Here is a 24,108-nt window from a genome sequence, read left to right on the forward strand (position 1 = left end):
AACACCGTTTTCAAAACTTTTATACTTATGTCAAAGACCTGTAATTCCATCACTGTGGGAAAAACATTTTCCCTCTACCGTCTACCAGTGCAGATTGCAGCCCAGCTATAATTTATCAGCTTGAGAAATTCAGAGATATATGTCTTACCTTTGCTTTTAATTCCAGTTCCTTATGCTTACGAATTAATTCTTCATTTTCTGACAGTGATGAACCTAGGTGCTGCTTCTGTAAATCTTTGATGGTTTTCTGAAACCAACAGGTTGCCTAGAGGAGGAATAACAGTGACAAAGATTACATTCCAAAGGATCAGAGCAGGAGGGTAAGATTTTAGAAATATTTCCTCAACATTTCAAAATTTTCCAAACTAATCCAGTCTCTCTTTTAAACTTATCTCATGCATCAGTAGCAGCAGGTTTTCATTTGTCTTCATGTAAAACACCACCTGCTCAGGTGAAGGGGGAAAAATCCAGAAAAAAGTATGAAAATAATTTATCAGTACAATAGATGACACACCATGAAGAAAACAACCCTATCTCAGCTCTAACAAGGAAGGACTAAAATATGTTCCCAAGTAGGATATAAATCATACATTCTTTTACAACAAAGGCATCTGTAAAATTTTATTCTTTTTTCACATATGAAATGATGAATCTCAGCAGCTTCATAGATACCTATGACAGTATTAAATAGCATTGTGTAGAAAAATCTTTTCTACTATAAAAAGCCAAATGTGAGACTACTGGGTTTGCTGTGTTTCCTGGGAAATCTATACTCAGAAAATAAATGGAGTGGCTTGAAAAAGTCCACTGAAATTATAAATGATAGAAAAAATGATTCGCTCATTTCAACTTGATGTAAACAAGAGAACATATTATTTGTAGTGGTGAAGCAAAACAAGTGATAGAGAACTGCAAAAGAAGCTATATTTCTTTAAATGAGGCATAATGTGGAATGCATGGGTCTTGTGATATTATTATTATTAACTAATGGCTCACTAGTCATGCAACAACCTGATCTCAATTCAGGAGAATATGATATTTTCCGATCACTCTGCATGATTTGGGCAACCTTCAATTATCAGAGAAAATCATAGAATCGATACACATTAGAGTTAAAAAAAAAAATTGTAGAGATCATTCTATATCTTTGTCACCAAAGACAGATACAAGTTATACTTTGAACCTTATGGTTCATGAAAGTAGACTATATTAGGGATGTGTAGGAAGTAAGGTTGGTCTAGAGGGAACCTAGCTTCTTGTACTCTTCCATGAAGATAAACATTATGTGCACAAAATAAAGTTGGGTAAATTCACAGCTCAAGTCTTTTCTCTTCCTACTTCTTACTTGGGACTCAAATTTTATACCTGTAAAATGAAGAGGTTGTCCAAGGTTTCTTTTAGCTCTAAATCAGTGATTCTATGAGTCCCAGCTTTATTTATTTTTTGGCAACAAACTAATAAATGATGAGTTACTAGGGTCTGCCTGAAATCTTAACACCTTTAACAATAGTACTGGGAGTTTACTGTCAGCATAAGATAGCTTATCCAGCATTCTTCAGCCAGAAATCTCTATTTTTAAGAATTTCTGCCAAATCTTACTACTACAGAATCACCAAATCAACAAATGGAAAGTATCTTGAAAGGCATCTATTCCAAACTAACAAGAATTCCCTCTATAACATTCCCCAAAAGTGGTCATCACACCTTTCCTTGAAGACCTCTAATGAAGAGAATACACAACTTCCTGAGGTTTGGTTTTTGGTTAGTTCACATTGAGATGCTTTCTTTATAGCACCTCTAAGCTTGCCACTATGAAGCATTCATCTGCTGCTGGTAATTATATCTTTTGTGGTTCAGCAGAACAAGTCTATTTCTGTATCTAGATGGTACCTAGAGTGAAGGACTTGGAGTCAGAAAGACATAAATTCAAATCCTGCCTCAGATGCTGGCTATGTGACCCTAGGTGAGTTACTTAAGTGGTCTTGAAGTGTCTTCTTTTTCTCCCCTGTACAATAAAACTGAATTTAACCAATGATACAATAAAAGGACTTTATATAAAACATATTGTTAGACGCTCCATATATCTCTCTTGTGCATGGTTGATTGATTTTCTTTTTTTCTTTTAATCACCACAGAGTTACAAATATACAGGAAAAACAATCTGGTACTATTTTTGTATTACACACATGATGAAGAGAACTAGAACAAGTCTTCATGTATATGTAAGAGACTTGCTAAGTTGGTTCAACCTTTAAAACACTGGTGCTCAAGTAGGCAATAATTTAAGCTTGTTTGGGAATATATCCTCCCCCAAACAAGGGTGAGTATAACTTTAAATTCTCCTTTTTCCTGGTCTCTATAGCAAACCTTCCTCAGAAACAGCAGAGTTCTTCCTAGTGGCAGGACTGAAATCTATGTGCTTTATCACACTACAAGGTACTTCAAGGTTTCTCCCAATGGTTTAGGGTGATTATATTCACCAAACCCCAGATTAATGCATGTGGCCAGACTGAGAATATCCTCTTTTGCAGAGCTTTATTTTCTCATCTGCAGAGTATATTTTCTTTACTACCAGAAAAATCTACACCGAATGTCACAATCAGAGTTTGACTATCTGTACAGTGATCAGGGCAAATTCTCAGCAGACCAGATCATTAGGCAGTGCTAGAGGCAACAGACCATTTTTTGCTTTCCCCTATGCCCTGTAAAACTCTCCTTGTTCTCCATAATTGCCTGATTTCCATTTGGGCTCTTCCAGGAGTGGGGAAGCTGTGTCTTTGAGATCACGTGGCCCTCTAGATCCTTAAGTACAGCCCTTTGACTGACTCCAAACTTCATAAACCTCTGCCTAGTCCAACAATTTTACAGCTATTTCAGTTCATACACCTTTTTCTGCCCCCCTATTTTAGATAGAGGAGGATCAGGACTACAATCTTACTAATTTCAAAAGGTCAAATATGCAAGGCTTCAGCAGACATGGGACTAGAGTCCATTCCAGAGTCTGAAGTCAGCCAGTTTAGGTTTGAAGCCTTAAGAAGGGACCCAAGTAAATCAAGGGCTCACCTAATAAGCAAATTCAAAGCCTACTTTCCATGGACAATAAGAATTCAAGGTATAACCTTCATCTGTCCTTGCTAACATCAACATATTGCTTCTACTTCTAACATGCTTTAATTCTGTTTTTCTTTGATGACTGAAGGTTTTCCAAACCATGCAAAGTGATTGGAAAACAGAGTGAAGCCAGATCATTCCCAAAGCCTTTCTTCTGAATTGAGGTTGAGCTGCTGCATGACTAGGCTAGCCACTTGTGTGGGTGATTAGTGAATAATAACATCACAGAATCCATGCATGCCATGTTATGTCCTTATTTAAAGAGCTATAGTTTCTTTTAGATTTTTCTACCATTTGTAATTCTGTTGGTGAAGAGGAAGGATCAGGGTTTTTGAAAATTCCTTAACAGAGACAATAAATACAGTGACTGGGATGAAAAGAAAAATGAATTTGAGCAGGTGGTCCTAATCCTTTAAGAGTTTGAATACACTGAACTAATAAACCTTGATGTTAGATGAGTGAGTCAATGGCTTGGCATTCTAAGAATATTCCAATTCCTCCTGACTACATATGGCCATTATGCTAGTGCAGTAAAGTGAACACAAGAGCAACTGTAATATTTTGGCGAAAGTGTTTAACTTGTAGTCAAGAAGCCTGGGTCTGGATCCTAGCTCTGTGCCTATGGACTAGTCTCTTCACTTCTGTTTCATCATCTCTAGAAAATGGTCCTTTTTGAAAGCAAAGGATCAACAACAGCAGAAATGAAGCATTGATCCTAAAATGCTTCCTGCCACAAAATACCATTAAAAACAATCAGTGTCTTCCCAGAAGTCCTATATGGCCATGAATCGTGGAATACCATATTTAAAGAAAAATTAAAACTGCAGATCAATGGTAAAATGTAGGCTGGGTATAAATTGGCTCTAGCATATTGCCACCAATAACTTGCACATAAGTAGGGATGTAAGACATACCAAGAAAGTCATATATACTCTGACAAAGTCATTTCATGATACAATAATAGGATGATAGATTTAAAGCAGAGTCATCTAGTTCATAGGTTGGTTTCCCCTGGGGGTCCTGGGTAGAACAATCAAGGAGGAGGGAAGCAGTGGTAGCCTCAGATGCAATTGGGGGGCACTGAATAAAAATAAAGTAGCAAGGGAAGCATAAGGAAAGAAGAGAAGAAAATGAAAAAAAATGAAAAACCATTAACACATGTTTCATCTGTTGTATAACAGAGTTAAAGGCATAGTGATTACATTATTTTCTAAATAAATATGCAAAAAGCAAGTTATAACCAATCAGTGGTCAAGTCTACCAACAGGTCTTAACAAGTAAATGGCACAAGTCTAGCATCTTTCACCACAAATATGTGCATGTAATGATTTGTTTACAATACAATACTATACAGTTATATGATGAAATATTGCATCATCAAAATCTCCACGCTACAAAAACCCTACAAATATGCAATAAATTATTAAATTTAAAATGTGGCATTTAAAAAATCTATTTTGTAGTTTTTTTTAAATGGCACAAATTTCAAAAAGTCCATTAAAGGGTTAAAGAAAGTAGATTTCCAGGGGAGTGCTGAGCAATTTTTTTTATGTGGGGGTGGTAGGCCAAACAAGAGTGGGAACCTCTGATTAGAACTAGATTCTAGTCTAACTCCTTTGATTTCCAGTACTTAGCACAATACTTGGCACATAGTACGTACTTAATAAATATTCATTGTTTTATTACAGATGACAAAACTAAAACCCTAAGAGAAGAAATGACTTTAATGGTTATATGAGTAGTAAGTAGCAGAATCAGGATTAGAACTCAGGTCCTCTGACTTTAAATCCAATGCTCTTTCTACTCTACTACCTTCTACCAAGAACAAGAGATAAAAGATAGTCCAAAGTCTATCCTCAGGATATTAAAAAAAACAAAAGATTTATGGTATGATATGTTATCAACAATCGTATGAAAAAATGTCCCAAATCACTAATAATTAGAGAAATTCACATTAAAGAAACTCTGAAGTTCTACCTCAAAGATGACAAAAAAGGAAAATGACAAATGTTGGAGGGGATACAGGAAACTAGGTACTCTAACATACTATTGGTAGAGCTATTCATTGGCCCAGACTTCTGCAAAGCAATTTGAAACTCAACAAAAAAAGTTACTAAACTGTGTATATTCTTTAAACCTGAAATACCATTACTAAACCTATACCTCAAAAAGGAAAAAGAAAAGAATCTGTAGGTACAAAATTATTTATAACAACTCTCTTCAGAGTAGCAAAATACTGAAAGCTAAGGGGGTGCCCATCAATTGGTGAACAGTTGAACAAATTATGGTATATGAATGTAATGGAATACTACTATGCCATAAGACATGACGAAATGCATAGTTTCGCACTTAACTGGAAAGGCCTCTGTGTATTGATCCAAGTGAAGTGAGCAGAATAAGAACAATTTATGCAATGGTAGCATGATAAGTATAAATAACTTTGAAAGAATAGAACTTGGATCATTGCAATGACAATGACTATGGAAGACCAAAGGCAAAACACACTATTCTCCTCCTGCCAGAGAGGTGATGGACTTGAGATGGGGCCAAATATGGAAATTTGTTTTTCTTTGTTATGCATATTTGTTATGATGGTTTTCTTTTTTCTTTTTTTATTGTTTACTGTTCAATAGGGGCAGGGAGGAGGTGGCGAAAGAAAAAAATTACTATTTTACACCATTTAAATGTGGTGTAAACATATTAATTGGGAAAACTGATAAAATTAAACTGAGAGAGATATGGATGAGAATTATAGATAGCTCCTTTTAGAATTCCTTTTTGCTTTAAAGACTCCACTCAATAGCCACCTTCTACATAAAGAGTTTTCTGATTTCCCCTCTAATGTTGTCCCTCCCCAAATGACCAAACTATATTTATTTTTTCATATTCTAAATATGCTTCCTTTTTCCTTAGCATTTCCATGTCTTTTTCTCACCTACAAGGTTCCCAAGGGAGAAATGTTTGTGTAGCTTCAAGGGATGATGGTCATGAGTATAAGAATCTTGGGGTACTGTCAGAACTTTTGAAAACAAAAGCCTTGAGAGCTTTGTGGTCCCACTCCACAGCATCACATTGGAGAAAGACAGCATAGATGGTGTGGTACATCAGGTAGGGGAACCCTCTGACACCTTCCCCCATGAACAAATCCACTCCCCTCTGACATCCTCATCTTTCACCCAATCTCAGTGGCACATACTGTTCTGCCCACCTTCCTTCTCCATTTCTTGCTCTGAAAATTAAAATGAGATAAGTAAGATAGATAGGAAGGAAGGAAGGAAGGAAGGAAGGAAGGAAGGAAGGAAGGAAGGAAGGAAGGAAGGAAGGAAGGAAGGAAGGAAGGAAGAGTGCTTCAATCAACTCTTCTCCAGTATTGTTCTACTCATTATTCCTGTGACTTCCCAGAAAAAAAGACCCTTCTCTTACCATCACTTCCCTACATGGGGTATCTTCTCTTTTAGAATCTAAACTTCTTGTCTTGATATCATATGGGTGCACTTAGTAATACAGTGCCTGATACATAGCTGGTGCTTAATAAATGCTTGACTGATTGATTTAATGGTATAAAGACACTTTTAATCTCCACTGAGCAAAGGAAGAAATCATCCTGATGGAATCACAGAAGGATATGTTGGCTAGAATTTATTTCATTTGGAATTGGAAGAGCCTGGAATCAAATTTAAGCCTTAGATATCAACTACTTATGTGACACTGAGCAAGTCATGTAACCTCTCATAGCCCCAATTTCCTCATCTGAAAAATAACAATAACAATCACACTTCACCAGGTATAAGGACCAAATGAGTTAAAGTACTTTGTAAACCTCAAAGTATCACATAAATATTAGTTATTATTACTATTATCAACTATTTGTACTCCCTGCTTCACAGACCTGTTTTGAGGAAGTGGTTTTTTTTTTTAACTTTAAAATAATAAATCTTGGAGTCAAGATGGCAGAGTGATAGGTAAATACTATCCCCCTTGCCTTGTTGACCTTGAAAAACCCAGAGAATATTTTCCCAGGAAAAATCCTTAAACAGTGGGATCAGTAAAAGGAGTTAACAGTCTCTTAGCCTGTGAGGCTAGGAAAACTGCAAAAGGAGAGGCAGTCCCTCTTTCTGGGGATGAAGGAGACTAGTGTAGGACTGGAGCTGTCCCAGAAAGCCCCACCTCAGTAAACCAGGAGGAGATCCTGAGCCTCAGGAGGATGGAGCCCATAATTGCCAATACCAGGACCCCAGGTGTGCCTCAGCACAGCCAGGGGAATCAGGAAGATGCTACCACAGACAGGGTTCACCAACTGCCGAGCTTGCCTATGCTCTAGGTCAGGAGACTAGACCTCCTGTGGCAAGAGCACCCCTCCCCTACACTTAACGCAGCTAGCTTCAGGGTAACTCTGGGGAAACTCTGAAAGACTTCACCTGGCCTCTGCTTTGGCACACCAGCCAGCTCAGCACCAAGTAAGCTGCAGCATTTTAGCTTCTAGCTGAAAGAATCAGAGGCCACAATACACAAAGCCTCAATTTCTAAGCACAAGAACAGAGCTCCCTGTGCCCCAGGAGCACAGATCCACATTAAAAGCCAGGGAAAGGGTGACCATCATGAACAAGAAGCAAACTAGAAAAGATAAGATCATAGAATCTTTCTATGGTGACAAGGACCAAAATAGGAATACCAAAGAGGTCAGAATTGAGACTGTATCACCATCTGAAACTTCAGAAGGGAATATGAAGTGGTGTCAAGACCAAAGAGCATTCTTGGAAGAGCTCAAGAAGGATTTTAAAAGCCAAATTAGGGAAGTAGCAGAAAAACTGGCTAATGATTTTAAAAATATGAAAAAAGAAATTACAGAAGAATTTAAAAGGAAAATTGGACAAAAGGAAAAGGAAGTACAAAAACTAACTGGAGAAAATAACTCCTTTAAAGGAACAATAGGACAGATGGAAAAGGATATGCAAAAGTTAATTGAAGAAAACAATTTGTTAAAAATTAGAATTGGGCAAATAGAAGCTAATTATCCTATGAGACATCAAGAATCAGTCAAACAGAATCTAAAGAATGAAAAAATAGAAGAAAATGTAAAACATCTCATTGTAAAAACAACTGACTTGGAAAGTAGATCCAGGAGAGAAAAATCTAAGAACTATTGGTCTACCAGAAAGCCATGATGAAAAAAAAAGAGCCTGGACAATATCTTCCAAGAAATAACCAGGGAAAACTGCTCAGAGATACTAGATGCATAGGGCAAAATAGTCATCAAAAGACTCCACTGTTCACCTCCTGAAAGGAATCCCAAACTGAAAACACCAAGGAATATTGTTGCCAAATTCCAGAACTATCAAGTGAAGGAGAAAATTCTGCAGGCAGTCAGAAAGAAACAATTCAAATATTGAGGAGCTACAGTCAGGATCATACAGAATCTTGCAGCTTCTATATTAAAAGACTGAAGGGATTGAAATATGATATTCCATAAGACAAAGGAGCTGGGACTACAACCAAAGATCAATTAATCAGCAAAACTGAGCATAATGTTTCAGGCAAGATGATGGACATGCAATGAAATAAGGGATTTCCAGACCTTCCTGATGAAAAGGTCAGAGCTCAATAGAAAAGTTGATCTTCAAACACAAGTTTAAAGAGGGGCAAAAAAGGTAAACGGGGGGAAAATGTGTTATTCAATATGGGCAAACTGTTTGCATCCCTATAAGGGAAGATGATACTTGTTCATTTTGAGAATTCTATATTTATTATGATATATAAAAGGGATATATGTATATATAGATAGAGGGAGCAGTATAAAGTAAATGATGTAATGATAAAAATGTGATTTAAGGGTGTAAAGAGATTTTAATGGGAGATGTGAAAAGGAGGAGGCAGAAAAAAGATAAATTACATCACAAGAAGAGGTACAAAAACATAGAAGGAAAGAGGGGAGGGAGATGAGCATTGTTTGAGATTTACTTTCACCTTATTTGGTTCAAGGAAAGAACAACAAACTCAGTTAAGTATAGAAATCTAACTAGTTCGATGGGCAGTAGGGAGGGGAGGCTAAAAGGGAAAGAAGAAGTAGTAAGGGGAAAGGGGAGTAAAAGGGAGTGGGGCTGAAAGAAGGGCCAGAATACTGAGGAAGATGGTGGCCAAAAATTAAATCTCTATTGTGGAGGGGAAGGGAGAAGGGAGAACTAAAAGCATAAATGAAGAAAAGAGGATGGAGGGAAAGACACAGAGTAATCATAAATGTGAGTGTGAATGGAATGAACTCTTCCACAAAAAGGAAGCAGACAGCCTAATGGATTAAAAACCATAATCCAACAATATGTTGTTTACTAGAAACACATTTGAAACAGGGGCATACACACAGGGTAAAGGTAAAAGGTTGGAGCAGAATATATTGTGCTTCAGCTGATGTAAAAAAAAAAAACCAGGGGTAACAATCCTAATCTCAGACAAAGCAAAAGCAGAAATAGATCTAATCAAAAGAGATAAGGAAGGCACCATAGACAATGAAGCAATATCATTACTAAACATATATGCTCCGAGTGGCATAGCATCCAGATTCTTAAAGGAGAAGTCAAAGGAGTTGCAGGAAGAAATAGACAGCAAAACTATACTATTGGGGGACATCAGCCTCCCCCTCTCTGAACTTGATAAATCTAACTTCAAAATAAACAAGAAAGAAGTTAAAGAGGTGAATAAAATACTGGATAAGGTAGATATGATGGATCTGTGGAGAAAAGTGAATGGGGATAGAAAGGAATATACCTTTTTCTCAGTGGTACACAGCACATATACACAAATTGACTATGTGCTAGGGCATAAAAACCTCACAATCCAGTGCAGAAAGGCAGAGATAGTCAATGCATCCTTCTCATATCATAATACAATAAAAATTATATGTCATCAAAGGCCATGGAAAGATAAACCAAACTGGAAACTAAATAATCTAATCCAAAAGAATGAGTGGGTTAAACAACAGATCATAGAAACAATCAACTACTTCACTCAAGAGAATGACAATAATGAGACAACCTATCAAAACTTATGGGATACTGCAAAGCAGTTCTTAGGGGAAGTTTTATATCATTTAATGCCTACATGAATAAAATAAGGAAAGAGGAGATCAATGATTTGGGCATGCAGCTAAAAAAGCCAGAAAAAGAACAAATTGAAAATCCCCAAGTAAATACCAAATTAGAAATACTGAAAACCAAAGAAAAGATTAATAAAATTGAAATTAAGAAAACTATTAAACTAATAAATAAAACTATGAGTTGGTTTTATGAAAAAACCAATAAAAATTGATAAACTTTTGGTCAATTTGATTTTAAAAAAAGAAAGAAGAAAACCAAATTACCAATATCAAAAATGAAAAGGGTGAATTCACCTCCAATGAGGAGGAAATTAAAACAATAGTTAGAAATTACTTTGCCCAACTGTATGCCCATAAATATGACAATCTAAATGAAATGAATGAATATTTTAAAAAATATAAATTGCCCAGATTAACAGAAAAGGAAGCTGAATACCTAAATAACCCCATCTCAGAAAAAGAAATTGAGCAAGCCACCAATGAACTCCCTAGGAAAAAACTATCCAGGGCCAGATGGATTTACAAGTGAATTGTATCAAACATTTAAAGAACAGTTAATTCTGATACTATATAGACTATTTGGGAAAATTGGGGAAGAAGTCCTACCAAATTCTTTTTATGATATAAAAGTGGTTCTGATCCCTAAACCAGGAAGAGTCAAACAGAGAAAGAAAATTATAGATCAATTTCTCTAATGAATATAGTTGCAAAAATTTGAAATAAGATATTAGCAAAAATAATACAGCAACTTATCACAAGAATAGTACATTATGATCAGGTAGAATTTACACCAGGAATGCAGGACTGGTTCAATATTAGGAAAACTATCAGCATTATTGATCATATCAACAGCAAAACTAACAGAAACCATATGATTATCTCAATAGATGCAGAAAAAGCTTTTGGACAAAATACAGCACCTATTCCTATTGAAAACACTAGAGAACATAGGAATAAATGGAGCCTTCCATAAATAATAAAAAATATCTACCTAAAACCATCAGCAAGCATTATATGTAATGGGAATAAGCTAGATGCATTTCCAATAAGATAAGGGGTGAAACAAGGATTCCATTATCACCACTGTTATTCCATATGGTACTAAAAATGTTAGCTTTAGCAATAAGAGAAGAAAAACAAATTGAAGGAATTAGAACAGGCAAAGAAGAAACTTATCACTCTTTGCAGATGATATGATGATATGTGATATGGGTCTTGAAAGTCCCAAAAATAATCCATCAGAGGCTTGTCTTAAGAAAGGTAAAAAGGAGTTTATTGCTTTCTCATGAGAAAGGGTCCCCCCCACAACTAATACCATCAGCCAGGGAGTACAAGTTGGTTACAGAAAGCAAGGTCTACTTTACCCTAATGTGAGCTCCCCCTCCCTAATCCCCTTCACCTTACCCCATTGACTGGACTTTAGGGGATACAATCCATTCAAGAATATCTTCTCCAGCAACAAAGAACACACAGACTTGGTGGGAAAGTTTACAAGGGTAAGCAATTTAGGTTGGGGCAGTAGGGCATATGCTATTTTTTTTTTAATATGTGCCTGAAACAAGATTGGGACAAATGGGCACAGAACAAAATATGTTACAAAGCATACTTCTCTACAAGATCAACGAGCTGCAAATATAGTTTTTCAAGGGAGTGTGCTTCAACAGTACAAAAAACAATTAGCTCTTTGAGGAGGCTTCACTTATGAGAGATCATCTCTCACAATGATATACTTTGAGAATCCCAGAGAATCAAATAAAAAACTACTTGAAATAATAAATAACTTTGGAAAAGTTGCAGGATACAAAATAAAACCATGTAAATCTCCTGGAATTTTATATATTACAGACAAAGTCCAACAGCAAGAGTTAGAAAGATAAACCCCATTTAAAGCTACTATAAAATATCGGAGTCTACCTGTCAAAACAAACCCAGGAAGTATATGAATACAATTACAAAACACTTTTCACACAAATAAAGTCAGGTCTAAGAAAATGGGAAAACTTCAGCTGCTTGTGGGTAGGCCAAGCTAATATTATAAAAATGACAATCTTACCTAAATTAATTTACTTATTCAGTGCCATACCAATCAAACTACCAAATAACTGTTTTATAGAGTTAGAAAAAATAATATCAAAATTCATCTAGAAGAACAAAAGGTCCAGAATATCAAGAGAACTAATGACAAAAATGCTAGGGAAGGTAGCCTAGCTCTGCCAGATCTCAAATTGTATTATAAAGCAGGAATCATCAAAACCACTTGGTGCTGACTAAGAAATAGAGGGGTAGACCAGTGGAATAGGTTAGGTACTCAAGACACATTATTCAACAAATATAGCAATCTGCTGTTTGATAAACCCAAGGACCCCAGCTTCTGGGATAAGAACTCATTGTTTGGCAAAAATTGCTGGGAAAACTGCAAAACAGTGTGACAGAAACTGGGCATAGACACCATACACAAGAATAACATCCAAATGGATATGTAATCCAGGTATAAAGACTAATATTATAAACAAATTAATAGAACAAGGAATAGCGTATTTGTCAGATTTATGGAGAATGGAGAAATTTTTGACTAAACAAGAGACAGAGAACATTATGAAGTACCAAATGGATAATTTTGATTACATTAAATTGAAACAGTTTTGCACAAACAAACCATTGTACAACCTTGGTTGCACAATGCAATCAAGATTAGAAGGGAAGCAGAAAACTCAGAAAGAATTTTTGCAACTAGTGTCTGGGATAAAGGCCTCATTTTAAAATATAGAGAGAGCTGAGTCAAATGTACAAGAATACAAGTCATTTTCCAACAGATAAATGAACAAAGGATATCAACAGGGAGTTTCCAGAGGAAGAAATTAAAGCTATCTATAGTCATATGAAAAAATGCTCTAAATCACTATTGATTAGAGAGATATAAATCAAAACAGCTCTGAGGTACCACATCACACCTATCAGATTGGCTAACCTGACAAAACAGGAAGATGATAAATGTTGGAGAAGATGTGGGAGAGTTGGAGCATTAATTCATTGTTGATGGAGCTATAAGCTGATCCAACCATTCTGGAGAGCAATTTGGAACTATGCCCAAAGAGCTACAAAAATATGCATATCCTGTGACCCAGCAATATCACTTCTAGGATGGTATCCTAAAGAGAGCATAAAAAACAGGACAGGGTCCCACATGTACAAAAATATTTATAGCAGCTCTCTTTAAGGTGGTCAAGAACTGGAAATAGAGGGGATGCCCATCAACTGGGGAATGGCTGAACAAGTTGAGTTATATGAATGTAATGGAATACTATATGTGCTGTAAGAAATGATGAATAAGAAGACTTCAGAGAGGCATGGGAGGACTTATATGAAATGATACTGAGTGAAAGGAGCAGAACCAGGAGAACTTTGTACACAGCAACAACCACAGTATGTGAGGAATTTTTCTGGTAAACTTAGCCCTTCACAGCAATGCAAGGACCTGAAAAATTCCCAATGGACTCGAGGCAGAATGCCTTCCACATCCAGAGAAATAACTATGGAACTGGATTGTAGAATGAAACAGATCATTTTCTCATCTTCTCTTATTTTGTTTTGCTTTCATGATTTCTCCCATTCATTTTAAATCTTCTATGCAACATGACTAAAGTGAAAATTTATTTAATAAGAATATATGTGTAGAACCTATATAAGATTGCATACCATCTCTGGGAGGGAAGGGGGAGGCAGATGGAAGGTAGGGACTGGAAGTGGAAAAAATCTAAGCTATACGGAAGTAATTATATAAAACTGAACAAATTAATTAATAAAAAACAAAAAGAATAAATCTGTTGTTTGTTATTGTGTTTGGGAGGGAATAATTTTAATATTTTTAAAGCTACCTAGAGTCCCCCAGCACACTCATTAAACCTAGCCCACATCACATTTCTTAGTCTATTTTCATGAAATGCTCACCTCCCATAGACAGTAGGTGAAATACATTAAGAATCTGCATGACTAAAGGCCTGTCTGAGTCTTCACTATTATCTATTCCTTGCCCTGCGATGCCAGTTTGCATTCTCTCCAAGCCTGCACGTGTACTACTAGATATGCTTCGGGAAACAGAGAAAGCCAGCCCTGGCCTCAGGAGTAACAAGATCATCGTGAGTCTGGTGACATCTCATTGTGTGCCATTTTCACATGTGGGCAGCCACTTAGATCAAATGTACTGGAGTGGACTGAGCCTAGCTGGGGGAGAGATGCTCAGCAGCCTGTAACTTGATTCTCACAAACATCCCCTGCTGATGGAAACAAGTCCCCCTACATAACAGAGAGTATGTTGACTGCAGTGGCTTTCCAACAAATCTGCTGCAGCTTTTCTTGTGGTTATTGCTGAAAGCTGCAGCTGCTCCAAACTAGCTTTACAAGCTTTTTAATTATAGCTGTTTCTGTCAAAAGAATGAATGATAAGTGATTTAAATGTTATTTATAAGGCTTATTTTTAACAAGGTCCCAGCAAGAAAACATAAACATTAAGAAAAAAATATTGAGGAAAGATAAAGGTGGTTCCTTAATATACAAAGGAGTGAGGGAGTGGGGTATGAATTTTAATTAATTGGGTCTTGGCAAGAGAAGATAAAGAAAAAATACTTTCCCTTTCCAAAATACCTATATATGGACACAATGGTTGTTTTGTGTCTGATCATTCCACTGAAATCAGTCTTAGAGATCCAGCCTCAAAACAATCAGGCAGCATGACAAGTAAGGAATTGGACATATCTTGCAATTCTACCCCTGCGACGATATAAGAGGAGGAAAGAAAGGGAAAGATGATTACATATTTACTATGTACTAGCTGTAATATACTTGGAAGATGTCTCTTCTTTCAGTTGAGGGGGCCACCAAAGCTAGGTAGTATGTAGGACTTGGGGGCAGAGAGATACAAGTAGCTTTCTTCCACCTATAATATTCAGTCATTTCAGTAGTGTCTAATTCTTTTGTGACCTCATTTGGAGTTTTCTTGGGAGAGATACTGGAGTGGTTTGCCATTTTCTTCTCCATTCCATTTTACAGATGAAGGAACTGAGGCAAACAGGGTTAAGTGACTTGCCCAGGTCACATAGTTAGTAAGTGTCTGAGGCCAGATTTGAAATCATGAAGAGGGCTGACTATAGGTCTGGCACTCTGTCTATGTGCCACCTAGCTGCCTTCCATCTATAATAATAGAGGAAAATGCAAAGTCTTATGCTTAGGTTTAAAAAAAAACAGCCACAGATACAAGGCTGGAAACGCATGGTTAGACAGCAGTTCATCTGGGAACTTTGGAGGACTGCAAGTCCAATGAGTCAACAGCTAAATGATGCCTTATGATGATCTTGGCCTGCATGATGGGAAACATTTTTGTTTTTAACCAGACTTATGATTTCATTGGCATAGGGAACTGTGCTTACCAATGAAAATTACCTTCTGCTCTGCAACTTTAGGTACCTCTCTAATAGAACTCTCAGATTCCAGGAATAAGATAAGAGTCCTAGTTCACAGCTACATGTCACAATAGATAAAGTGTTGGGCCAGGAGACAAGAAGACTCCTCTTCTTGAGTTCAAATCTGGCCTCAGACACTAATGCTGTGTAAGTCACTTAACGGGTTTTTGCCTAAGTTTCCTCATCTGTAAAATGAGCCAGAGGAAGAAATAGTGAACCACTTCAGTATCTTAGCAAGAAAATCCTAAATGGGATCATGAAGAATTAATTGGACACCACTAAAAGACAACATCCTTAGATAGGCACCTAGTATAGCCCCTATTTTAGAGATGCAGAAGCTGAAACCTAGACAGGTCAAGAGGGTCATCCAAGTCATACTGATACCTGTAGATACCTGTAAAACCAGAGTTCTTTCCACTCTTCAGTTTGGTCTCAGGACCAAAGAATGAGGAAAAAAGGGCATAAGTTACAAAGAAGATTAATATGATTCCCCTCTATCTCTTCTCTTTTTCCAATTAAACAATCCTTTTCATCTAGTAGTATCCTTCTCTAGACATGCTTTTAGCTTGCCAACACTTTCACTAATGTAAGACTCAGAATTAGATACAAAGCTGCAGATTGGTCTGACCAGGGCAGGGTACGGTGGGCCTATAAATCTCCTTTGTTTCAGAAGCTATTTTTCTATTAATACAGTCTAAAATCATATTAGCTTTCTGTCTACCAAGTGACAAATTTGAGTCATATTAAATATGTTGAAAAATGCTTATTTTTTCACATAAATTATTTTGTAGCCAGGTCTCCTCTCATCCTCTATGTAATGCATTTAAGAGAAGGTTTTTGTACATATTTCTATTGTTTCATTTTTTAAAAAGCTTTTAAAGAATTTCCAGCTTGGTTTTTTCCTACTTTTCCAGACTCATCAAACTCTGAACACTCCTGCCAGACTGACCTATGCTGGATACTTTATTCCCTATCTCCATGTATTTGTATAAGCTGGCTCTCATGCATGAAATGCATTCTTTCCTCATAGGATCCCTAGCTTCTTTCAAAGCCCATTTCAAGTGTTGCTTGCTACAGAAGTCCTATCCTTGCTAGTACCCTCCCCTCAGAAATTAATCTGTAAAAATTTCATATTTGTTTTCTGTATACATGCTGGTCTCTCTCACAACAAAATGTAAGTTTTTAAGGACAGGGACTTTTTGTTTTTGTCTTTTCACTCTCAGTGCCTAGCTAGTTAGTGCAATGGATAGGGTGCTGGGTCTGGAGTTAGAAAGACCTGGGTTCAGAAATGGCCTCAGACACTTACCAGCTGTGTGACCCTGAGCAAGTCACTTAAACTCTTCCTCAGTTTTTTCAACTGTAAAATGGGAATAATAACAGCACCTATCTCCCAGGGCTGTTGTGAAGATTAAATGAGAAAACATTTGTTAAGCTCTTAGCACAGTGACTGGCACATAGTAGGTACTTAATAAATGCATATTTCATTCCTTCCTAGTTCAGTGCCCAGAACATGGCAGAAAGGATTAAAAAATTCTTATTGAATAAATGAGTGGATCTTGTTAGACTTCACTGATCACTCTTAACTGCCAATATCTTTCTGGATAGTCATTCTGTCATCTGAGGGATATGAGTCACCCTTACCTTTCAATTTTATGTTGTCTGAAAATTTAACAACTGTGCCATCAGTGACTAATCATCCCCTCATTTGTCAATGTTGCTTTTTAACATAGGGACCCTTAACCTGCACACAGTATTCTAACCAGAGTCCAGTGGGATCTCCTCCATCCTTTGATCTGTAAAATTAACTTTTTATTTAACAACTTCCTTAGCTCATTATTGCCTTCTGTAGAACTTCTGGTTTTCTTTTAAAAAGAAACAAACTGATGTTAGACCAAGTATCCCCTATCTGTACTTCCGTAGGTTATTTTTTAAAAATCTAAATGCAAGTATTTATATTCATTACTATGATATTCCATATTGTTGTTTTTGACTCATAAAGAGAGAATCTAGAATAGAAAATTATTGCTTAGATAAAATTATGGGACTGCAAATCAAGGTAAGGAAGTTAAATAGACTAATCAAGCCAACCAACAATTATTGAAAAGTTTTATTTTCAAAAAAAGAAAGGGAAAAGAACCTATTTGTACAAAAATATTTATAGCAACTCTTTTGTGGTGACTAAGAATTGGAAATTGAGGGGATGCCCATCATTTGGGGAATGACTAAACTAACTATGGTTTATGATTGTGATGGAATATAATTGTGTTGTAAGAAATAAGTAGGATGATTTCAGAAAAACATGGAAAGGTTTACATGAACTGACACAAAGTGAAGTGAGTAGAACCAGGAGAACATTGTACACAGTAATAGCAATGTTGTACAGTGAAGAGCTATGAATGACAGATATTCTCAGCAATACAATGATCCAAGATAATCCCAAAGGACTCAAGATGAAAAATATTATCTGCCTCCAGAGAAAGAATTAATGTTGTCTGAAAACAAACTGAAGCATACTGTTTTTCTTTTCTTTCTTTCCTTCCTGCCTCCCTCCTTCCCTCCTTTCTTTCTTTCTTTCTTTCTTTCTTTCTTTCTTTCTTTCTTTCTTTCTTTCTTTCTTTCTTTCTTTCTTTCTTTCTATCTTCTTATACAAAATGACTAACATGGAAATGTTTTACATGATTGCAAATGTATAACCTATATTAGATTGCTTACCATCTCAGGGAGGGAAGAGGGAAGGGAGGGACAGATAGAATTTGGAGCTCAAAACAAAAAAACAACAATAAATGTCAAAATTGTTTTACACGTAATTGGGGGGAAATAAAATATTACTTTAAAAAGTTTTGTTTTTCTCATCTATTTCTGTGGCAGAGTGGAGAGAACAGTGAGCATGAAAATAGGAAACATCACATTTAAATTCTGCCTTAGATAATTACAAACTAAACTTCTCTGAGCCTCAGTCTACTCATTTGTAAAGTGAGAGTAAAAAAAAATCCGCACCTGACAGGGTTGTATGGAGCTAATGTATACAAAACACTTTGTAAACTTCAAAGCATTATTGAAGGGTAAGCTATGATCCTCATTAACCGAAGAAAAAAATGGCACTCTAGTGGCAAGGCACTCTATTATCTTGGCCAAGAAAACTCCAAACGGGGTCATGAAGAGTCAGACACGATTTATAACATCTGAACAACAATAATGGCCATTACTAGCTGAGACAGGTAGGTGATACTAATGAATAAAGTGTTGGCCTTGGGATCAAGAAGACCTAAGTTCAAATCCTACTTTCAACTCTTAGTAGACACTAATAGACCCTCTGTGTGACCCTACACAGGTCACTCAACTTCCATCCACCTCAGTTTCTCCATCAGTAAAACAGGCATAAAAATAGTTCTTGTGCTATGAAGTTGTTGCAAGGATATAATTTTGGTATAGTACTGGATGACAAGTCAGGAAATCTGAGTTTGAATTCCTGCTTTAACATTTCCCAGCTTATGTGACCTAAAACAATTCCCTTAAACTTTCTGTTTCTTAATCACCAAAATTTATATAATACCTGTAGTACCTTCATCACAGGGTTGTGGTGAGTATCAAATAAAATAATGTATGCAAAAGTACTCTGTTAATTTTAAAGTCCTGTTGTTAGCTATGATTAACCATAGAGCAAATATTTTTTGAAAATGTACATTTCCCATCTTAAGAAATGTGAATAGTCTAGCCTAGTCTAGCCTATGGAAAATAGACTAGAGGACCAGTAGTTTCCTCTTAGCCCTAGGAGTTTACAATGCACACAGAAATAGAAGCAAAGTTTTAGTCACTTGAGGGTGATCTATGCTGCTGTGGTGATATAGTGCCTTAGGACTTAGAAAAGTGGTGTGTGTGTGTGTGTGTGTGTGTGTGTGTGTGTGTGTGTGTTCATGCATGTGTGTGTTCGTGCGTGTGTAAACAGTATATTTTGTTTTTTTTGTTTTCACCATTGGGTGGGGATAGGAAGGGTCTGGTAGTTTCCCAGGTGAATGGAGGGAACAAAGATCTGGCAGTAAAGACATCTCTGACCTGAGGCTTGTTTACATATTATTTGCCCATAATCTCATCACCATTATCCTGGTGTTGATATGAGTAGAACTGCTTGTCTCCCTTTCTATACAATCCCTCCCCAAACTCCTACCACCATTTTGCAAATGTCATTTCTTTACATGGATTTTTCCTTTTTAAAAAATCATTTTCGAATTTTACAAAGAATTGAAGTCAATCTCACTGACCTATAGCTAATACTCAGCTCCTTTCCTTTTGCTTTAGAAACTGGAAAACTGTCCTGTGCTAACCCTTCAATTTCACTTCATCTTTCAGACATCATTGCCTCAGCAGTCACATCCACTGGTTCTTTTAATGAGATGTAGTTTACCTGGCAACAAATGTATCCTGGGTAACCAGGGCATATCTCCTGATTTACCTTGGTTTTCTACCCTTCGACCCCTTAGCATTTTGGTCTCATTAGCCATGTTACGTCCAAAAATGATTTATTCTCCTTGGCAGAGAAAACAGAAGAAATATAATCCATCTTAAGTATTATGCATCATCATCTCATCTGTCTTAAGCTTTTACTAAATATAACAAGAAAACAACATCTTTATGTTTGCCTTTCACTCTTCTAACTGACATTCAGCTTCAGTCTGAGCTTTGGGACTCCTCAAACAATTCCATTAGGACCTTACTTGCTTGTTTATTACATGGCTTTGCTTCCACCTTAAAATCTGAGTTCATTGATAGATTCTTTGATAGATTTTGTGATGCATCCACATTACAGCCTAATCATAAGCTTCTTTTCCCTCTTTTCCCCCTCCTCATCATTTTTTCCCAATTTTGGGATCTCCTCATGTCCCTTGGCCAGAATGATTCTATCCATCCTTGCTCTGAAGTCTTTAAAATCTGCCCTCATATACTATAAGTATGTCAGATTATTCCTGGCTTTGCTTTTCTGTATTATGAATTCTAAGACAGCATGTTCACTTCCCCCAAAATGTTCTTATCATCTCAACTTAGGCAACTAGGTCTTAGTGGGGGGACTTTGGTCTAAAAAAAAAGCAATGTCTTTCTACTGCTTCTTCTGCTTATTGAAGGTTAAAGTTAAAATAAAGACAAACCAAGAAAAAAGAATAGCTGCTATGTCTTGATCATTGAAGCCCCCATTCATATACCTCTGGTCCTGATTTGTGACCCAAGTCCAGGAGCAATTAATTTTTCCTCTTTCTGTCAGGGTAATCTTTAATATATGGTCCAGAAATCCAAAATCCATTCTAGGATTACATAGTTAGGGCTGAAAGGCACCTTCAAAGTCGTCTACACCAGCCCCCTCCATTTACAAATGTGGAAACTGAGGTCCAGTGTGGTTAGGTGCTTTGACCAGGGTCACATAGATAGTAAGTGGCAGAACCAAATTCTGAATCCAGAACCTCTGATGTCAAATCCACTGTACTAACATCATACCTGCTTAATTCCCCAGATTTGCTTTTCCCTTCTGAAGCCCTCACCTTCATTGGGTGCGAGTGAAACACCATATAAGGCTTTCAATTTCTTGCCTAGGACTTCATAATCCTTCTGTATGCTTTCTAACTTCTGGCAGTGTCAGCTATGCTCCACCCCAACCCCCAACCCCATGAAGCACCCAAAGTGGAATTTATTAGATCTGATAAGTTTTAAGGGGTTCTCCATCATATATAGTTAATCTCAGGGCAGCTAGGTGGCACCATAGTGCATAGAGCCTGGAATCAGGAAGACTTATCTTCCTGAGTTCCAATCCAACTTCAGACATTTACTAGCTGTGTGACCTTGGGCAAGTCACTGAGCCCTGTTTGCTTCAGTTCCTCATCTGTAAAATGAGCTAGAGAAGAAAATGGTAAACCACTCCAGCATCTCTGCCAAGAAAATCTCAAATTGGGTCATGAAGGGTCAAACTTGACTAAACAACCAAACAGTAGCTATTTTGGTCCCTCTCAAAAAGGGAGCCCCCAACCATCACCTTTTCTTCACCATCATCTTTTCTTTTTATGCCTCTTACTGCATAACGAATGATGTCTCTCCTGAAGGCATCTGTGAACCTCTATCTATCATCTTTCTTTGGAGAATATACAACTGTTACTCATCAGAAGGTCCAATTCTCCAATTTGGGAAGCCTGTCCCTTGTCTCCAATTCTTCTTCTCTGTGTCACATACTCCTACTCTCCAATATCTTGACACAGTTCAGCATTCTCTTCTGCTTCTTCAAATCCTTTTACTTCTCTCATTTTACACCAAAATCCCTCATTCATTTTCTTTAAGGAACACTTTGGTCTCTTTCACTGTTGTCATTGTTCAGTTGTTTCATTCATGTCTGACTCTTCATGACCCCCATTTGGGGTTTTATTGGCAGAGATACTGCCACTTCCTTCTCCAGCTCATTTTACAGATAAAGAAACTGAGGCAAGCCGGGTTAAGTGACTTGTCCAACCTCACAGAGCTAGTAAGTGGCTGAGGCCAGATTTGAACTCACGAATCTTCCTGAGTTCTAGGCCCAGCACTGCATGCCACCTAATAATCTACCAAAGAATGGAGAGCTTTCCTGAAGCCCCTTTACCATCTCTTCTAGGAGAGGCCATCCTGCACGGGTGTGTAGTTTGAGATTTAGCTGCTACAGAAACAAACAAACACTGAGCATTTTATGTAAACTACTAAAAAATTGCCCCTGTCATCTGTCCTTGTTGGAAAGGAAAACTTTAGGCCTCTGCCATTCTTAATAACAGTCCCTATAGATAGGATTCATATTTCACTCATAAATAGACCCAAAGCATTTATGTATCAATAGACCCCAAAATCTTCTACTTCCTCCCAGCCTTGAGATTGTGATTTTGTATTTGGAATTCAATCAGTCAGTCAGCAAGTACCTGTTGAGCTGTATACTAAGTGATGGGGATGCAAAAAAAAGAAAAAACAAAACAAAATCAGTTGCTGTCTTCAAAGAGTTGACATTCTAATGGGGAAAATAACATGTAAATAACTAGGTAGCCATTAGGCATATAGAGATTGGATGGAAGGTAATCCGAGAGGGGTGCAGCTAAGTGGTACAGGAGATAGAGCACTGGACATAGAGTCAGGAATACCTGAGTTCCAATCAAGCCTCTGATATTTACCCACTGTGTGACCCTGGGCAAGTCACCTAGCTTTTCTGTGTGCCTCTGTTTCCTCATCTGTAAAAAGGAGAAGATACTAGTACCTACCATCCAGGATTGTCATGAGCATAGAATGAAATATTTGTAAAGCGCTATATAAGTGCTAGCTATTCCTGTCGTAATTTCTTGGCCAAATTCTTTTTAAGCGTGTGCACTGCCTCCCTCTCTAGCTCCACTCCCTCTCTTCTTACCTCTCAACTGTTTTCAAATGAGCCTTGTATTACACATTTAGAGCATCTGTAAATGTTTACATTTAAGAAGTCCCTCCAGGGTCCTAGAGTAAGTTACAATTGCCAGAAGAAACTTCCCCATTTACTTCAAGAGATCATAAGGATAAAATTCCTTAGGTTCACCTAGCTTCCCCGTAGACCCCAGAATTTGTTCTTCCAAATTGAGCCATTCTCTGGAGAGTAACCTGGAACCTAGATGCTTGACTGCTGTGGCATGCCTATTGTACAGCTGGGCCAACTGAACTACAGTCTCACCCCTCAGAGATCAGAGGAACCAAGGAAAGCACGATTGTTTTCCAATCTCAGGTTTTCATGTCTCATTATCCTCATTCTGTAGCTCCAAGGAGTACTGAGAAGTGGCTCTTTATGGATTTTTATTATGGCACAGGCCTAAAAATATTTTAAATGAAATGTACAGTCTGTATTTATAGGCATAACTAATTCTGAATTGGAAACCTGCACTGTTTAAAATACAGAGAATGACAGAAAGATTACTTCAGATGGGAAGGAAGGCATGTGGAAGAGAAAGGCATGTTCCTAAGAGGATGCTTTGCAGAGAAAGATAATAACAATAACAGCTAACATTTACATAGTGTTTACTAGGTGCCAGGCACTGTGCGAAGTGCTTTGTACTTATCTCATTTGATCCTCACAACAACCCTGAGAGGTAGGTAGTAGTAGTGTTCATCTTTTGTTTTCGAAGAAGAGCGCACCATCAGAGGATTGATGACATGACTTGCACTTGACTTTGCTTTGAGTGAGGGAGGGCTGTGCAGGTCACCAGCTTCACTTTCTCCTCCTGAGCCATCTGGATCCAGTGACAAGATATTCATCAGGATGACTGCAGATGACCCAGGTTGCAATGGGAGATATTGGCCTTTTAGGCTAAGGCCTTTTCAGATAGTCACTTACAGGAAGGTAATACACATTCAGTGAATAGGCCTCTTTTAAAGGTGGCCCCTTTAATAGAAAAGAAAAAATAAATAGACAAACCACTCTAAGAGGGGCAGGAGCCTCAGAGT

At 37.3% G+C, this 24,108-nt stretch overlaps 1 protein-coding gene across 7 annotated transcripts in view; it reads right to left on the reverse strand.

Annotated features, from left to right (window-relative positions):
• The window catches only part of CCDC141 (coiled-coil domain containing 141), a 284,155-nt gene that overhangs the window by 188,304 nt on the left and 71,743 nt on the right, over positions 1-24,108 (reverse strand). For all 7 annotated transcript variants that reach the window (XM_072612514.1, XM_072612510.1, XM_072612511.1 and 4 more), the window contains exon 7: positions 149-265. In XM_072612514.1, coding sequence (XP_072468615.1) covers positions 149-265 — 117 coding nt within the window. The remainder of the gene's footprint in view (positions 1-148; positions 266-24,108) is intronic.

Source organism: Notamacropus eugenii, chromosome 5, assembly GCF_028372415.1.
Source record: "Notamacropus eugenii isolate mMacEug1 chromosome 5, mMacEug1.pri_v2, whole genome shotgun sequence".
Taxonomy (NCBI): Eukaryota; Metazoa; Chordata; class Mammalia; order Diprotodontia; family Macropodidae; genus Notamacropus; species Notamacropus eugenii.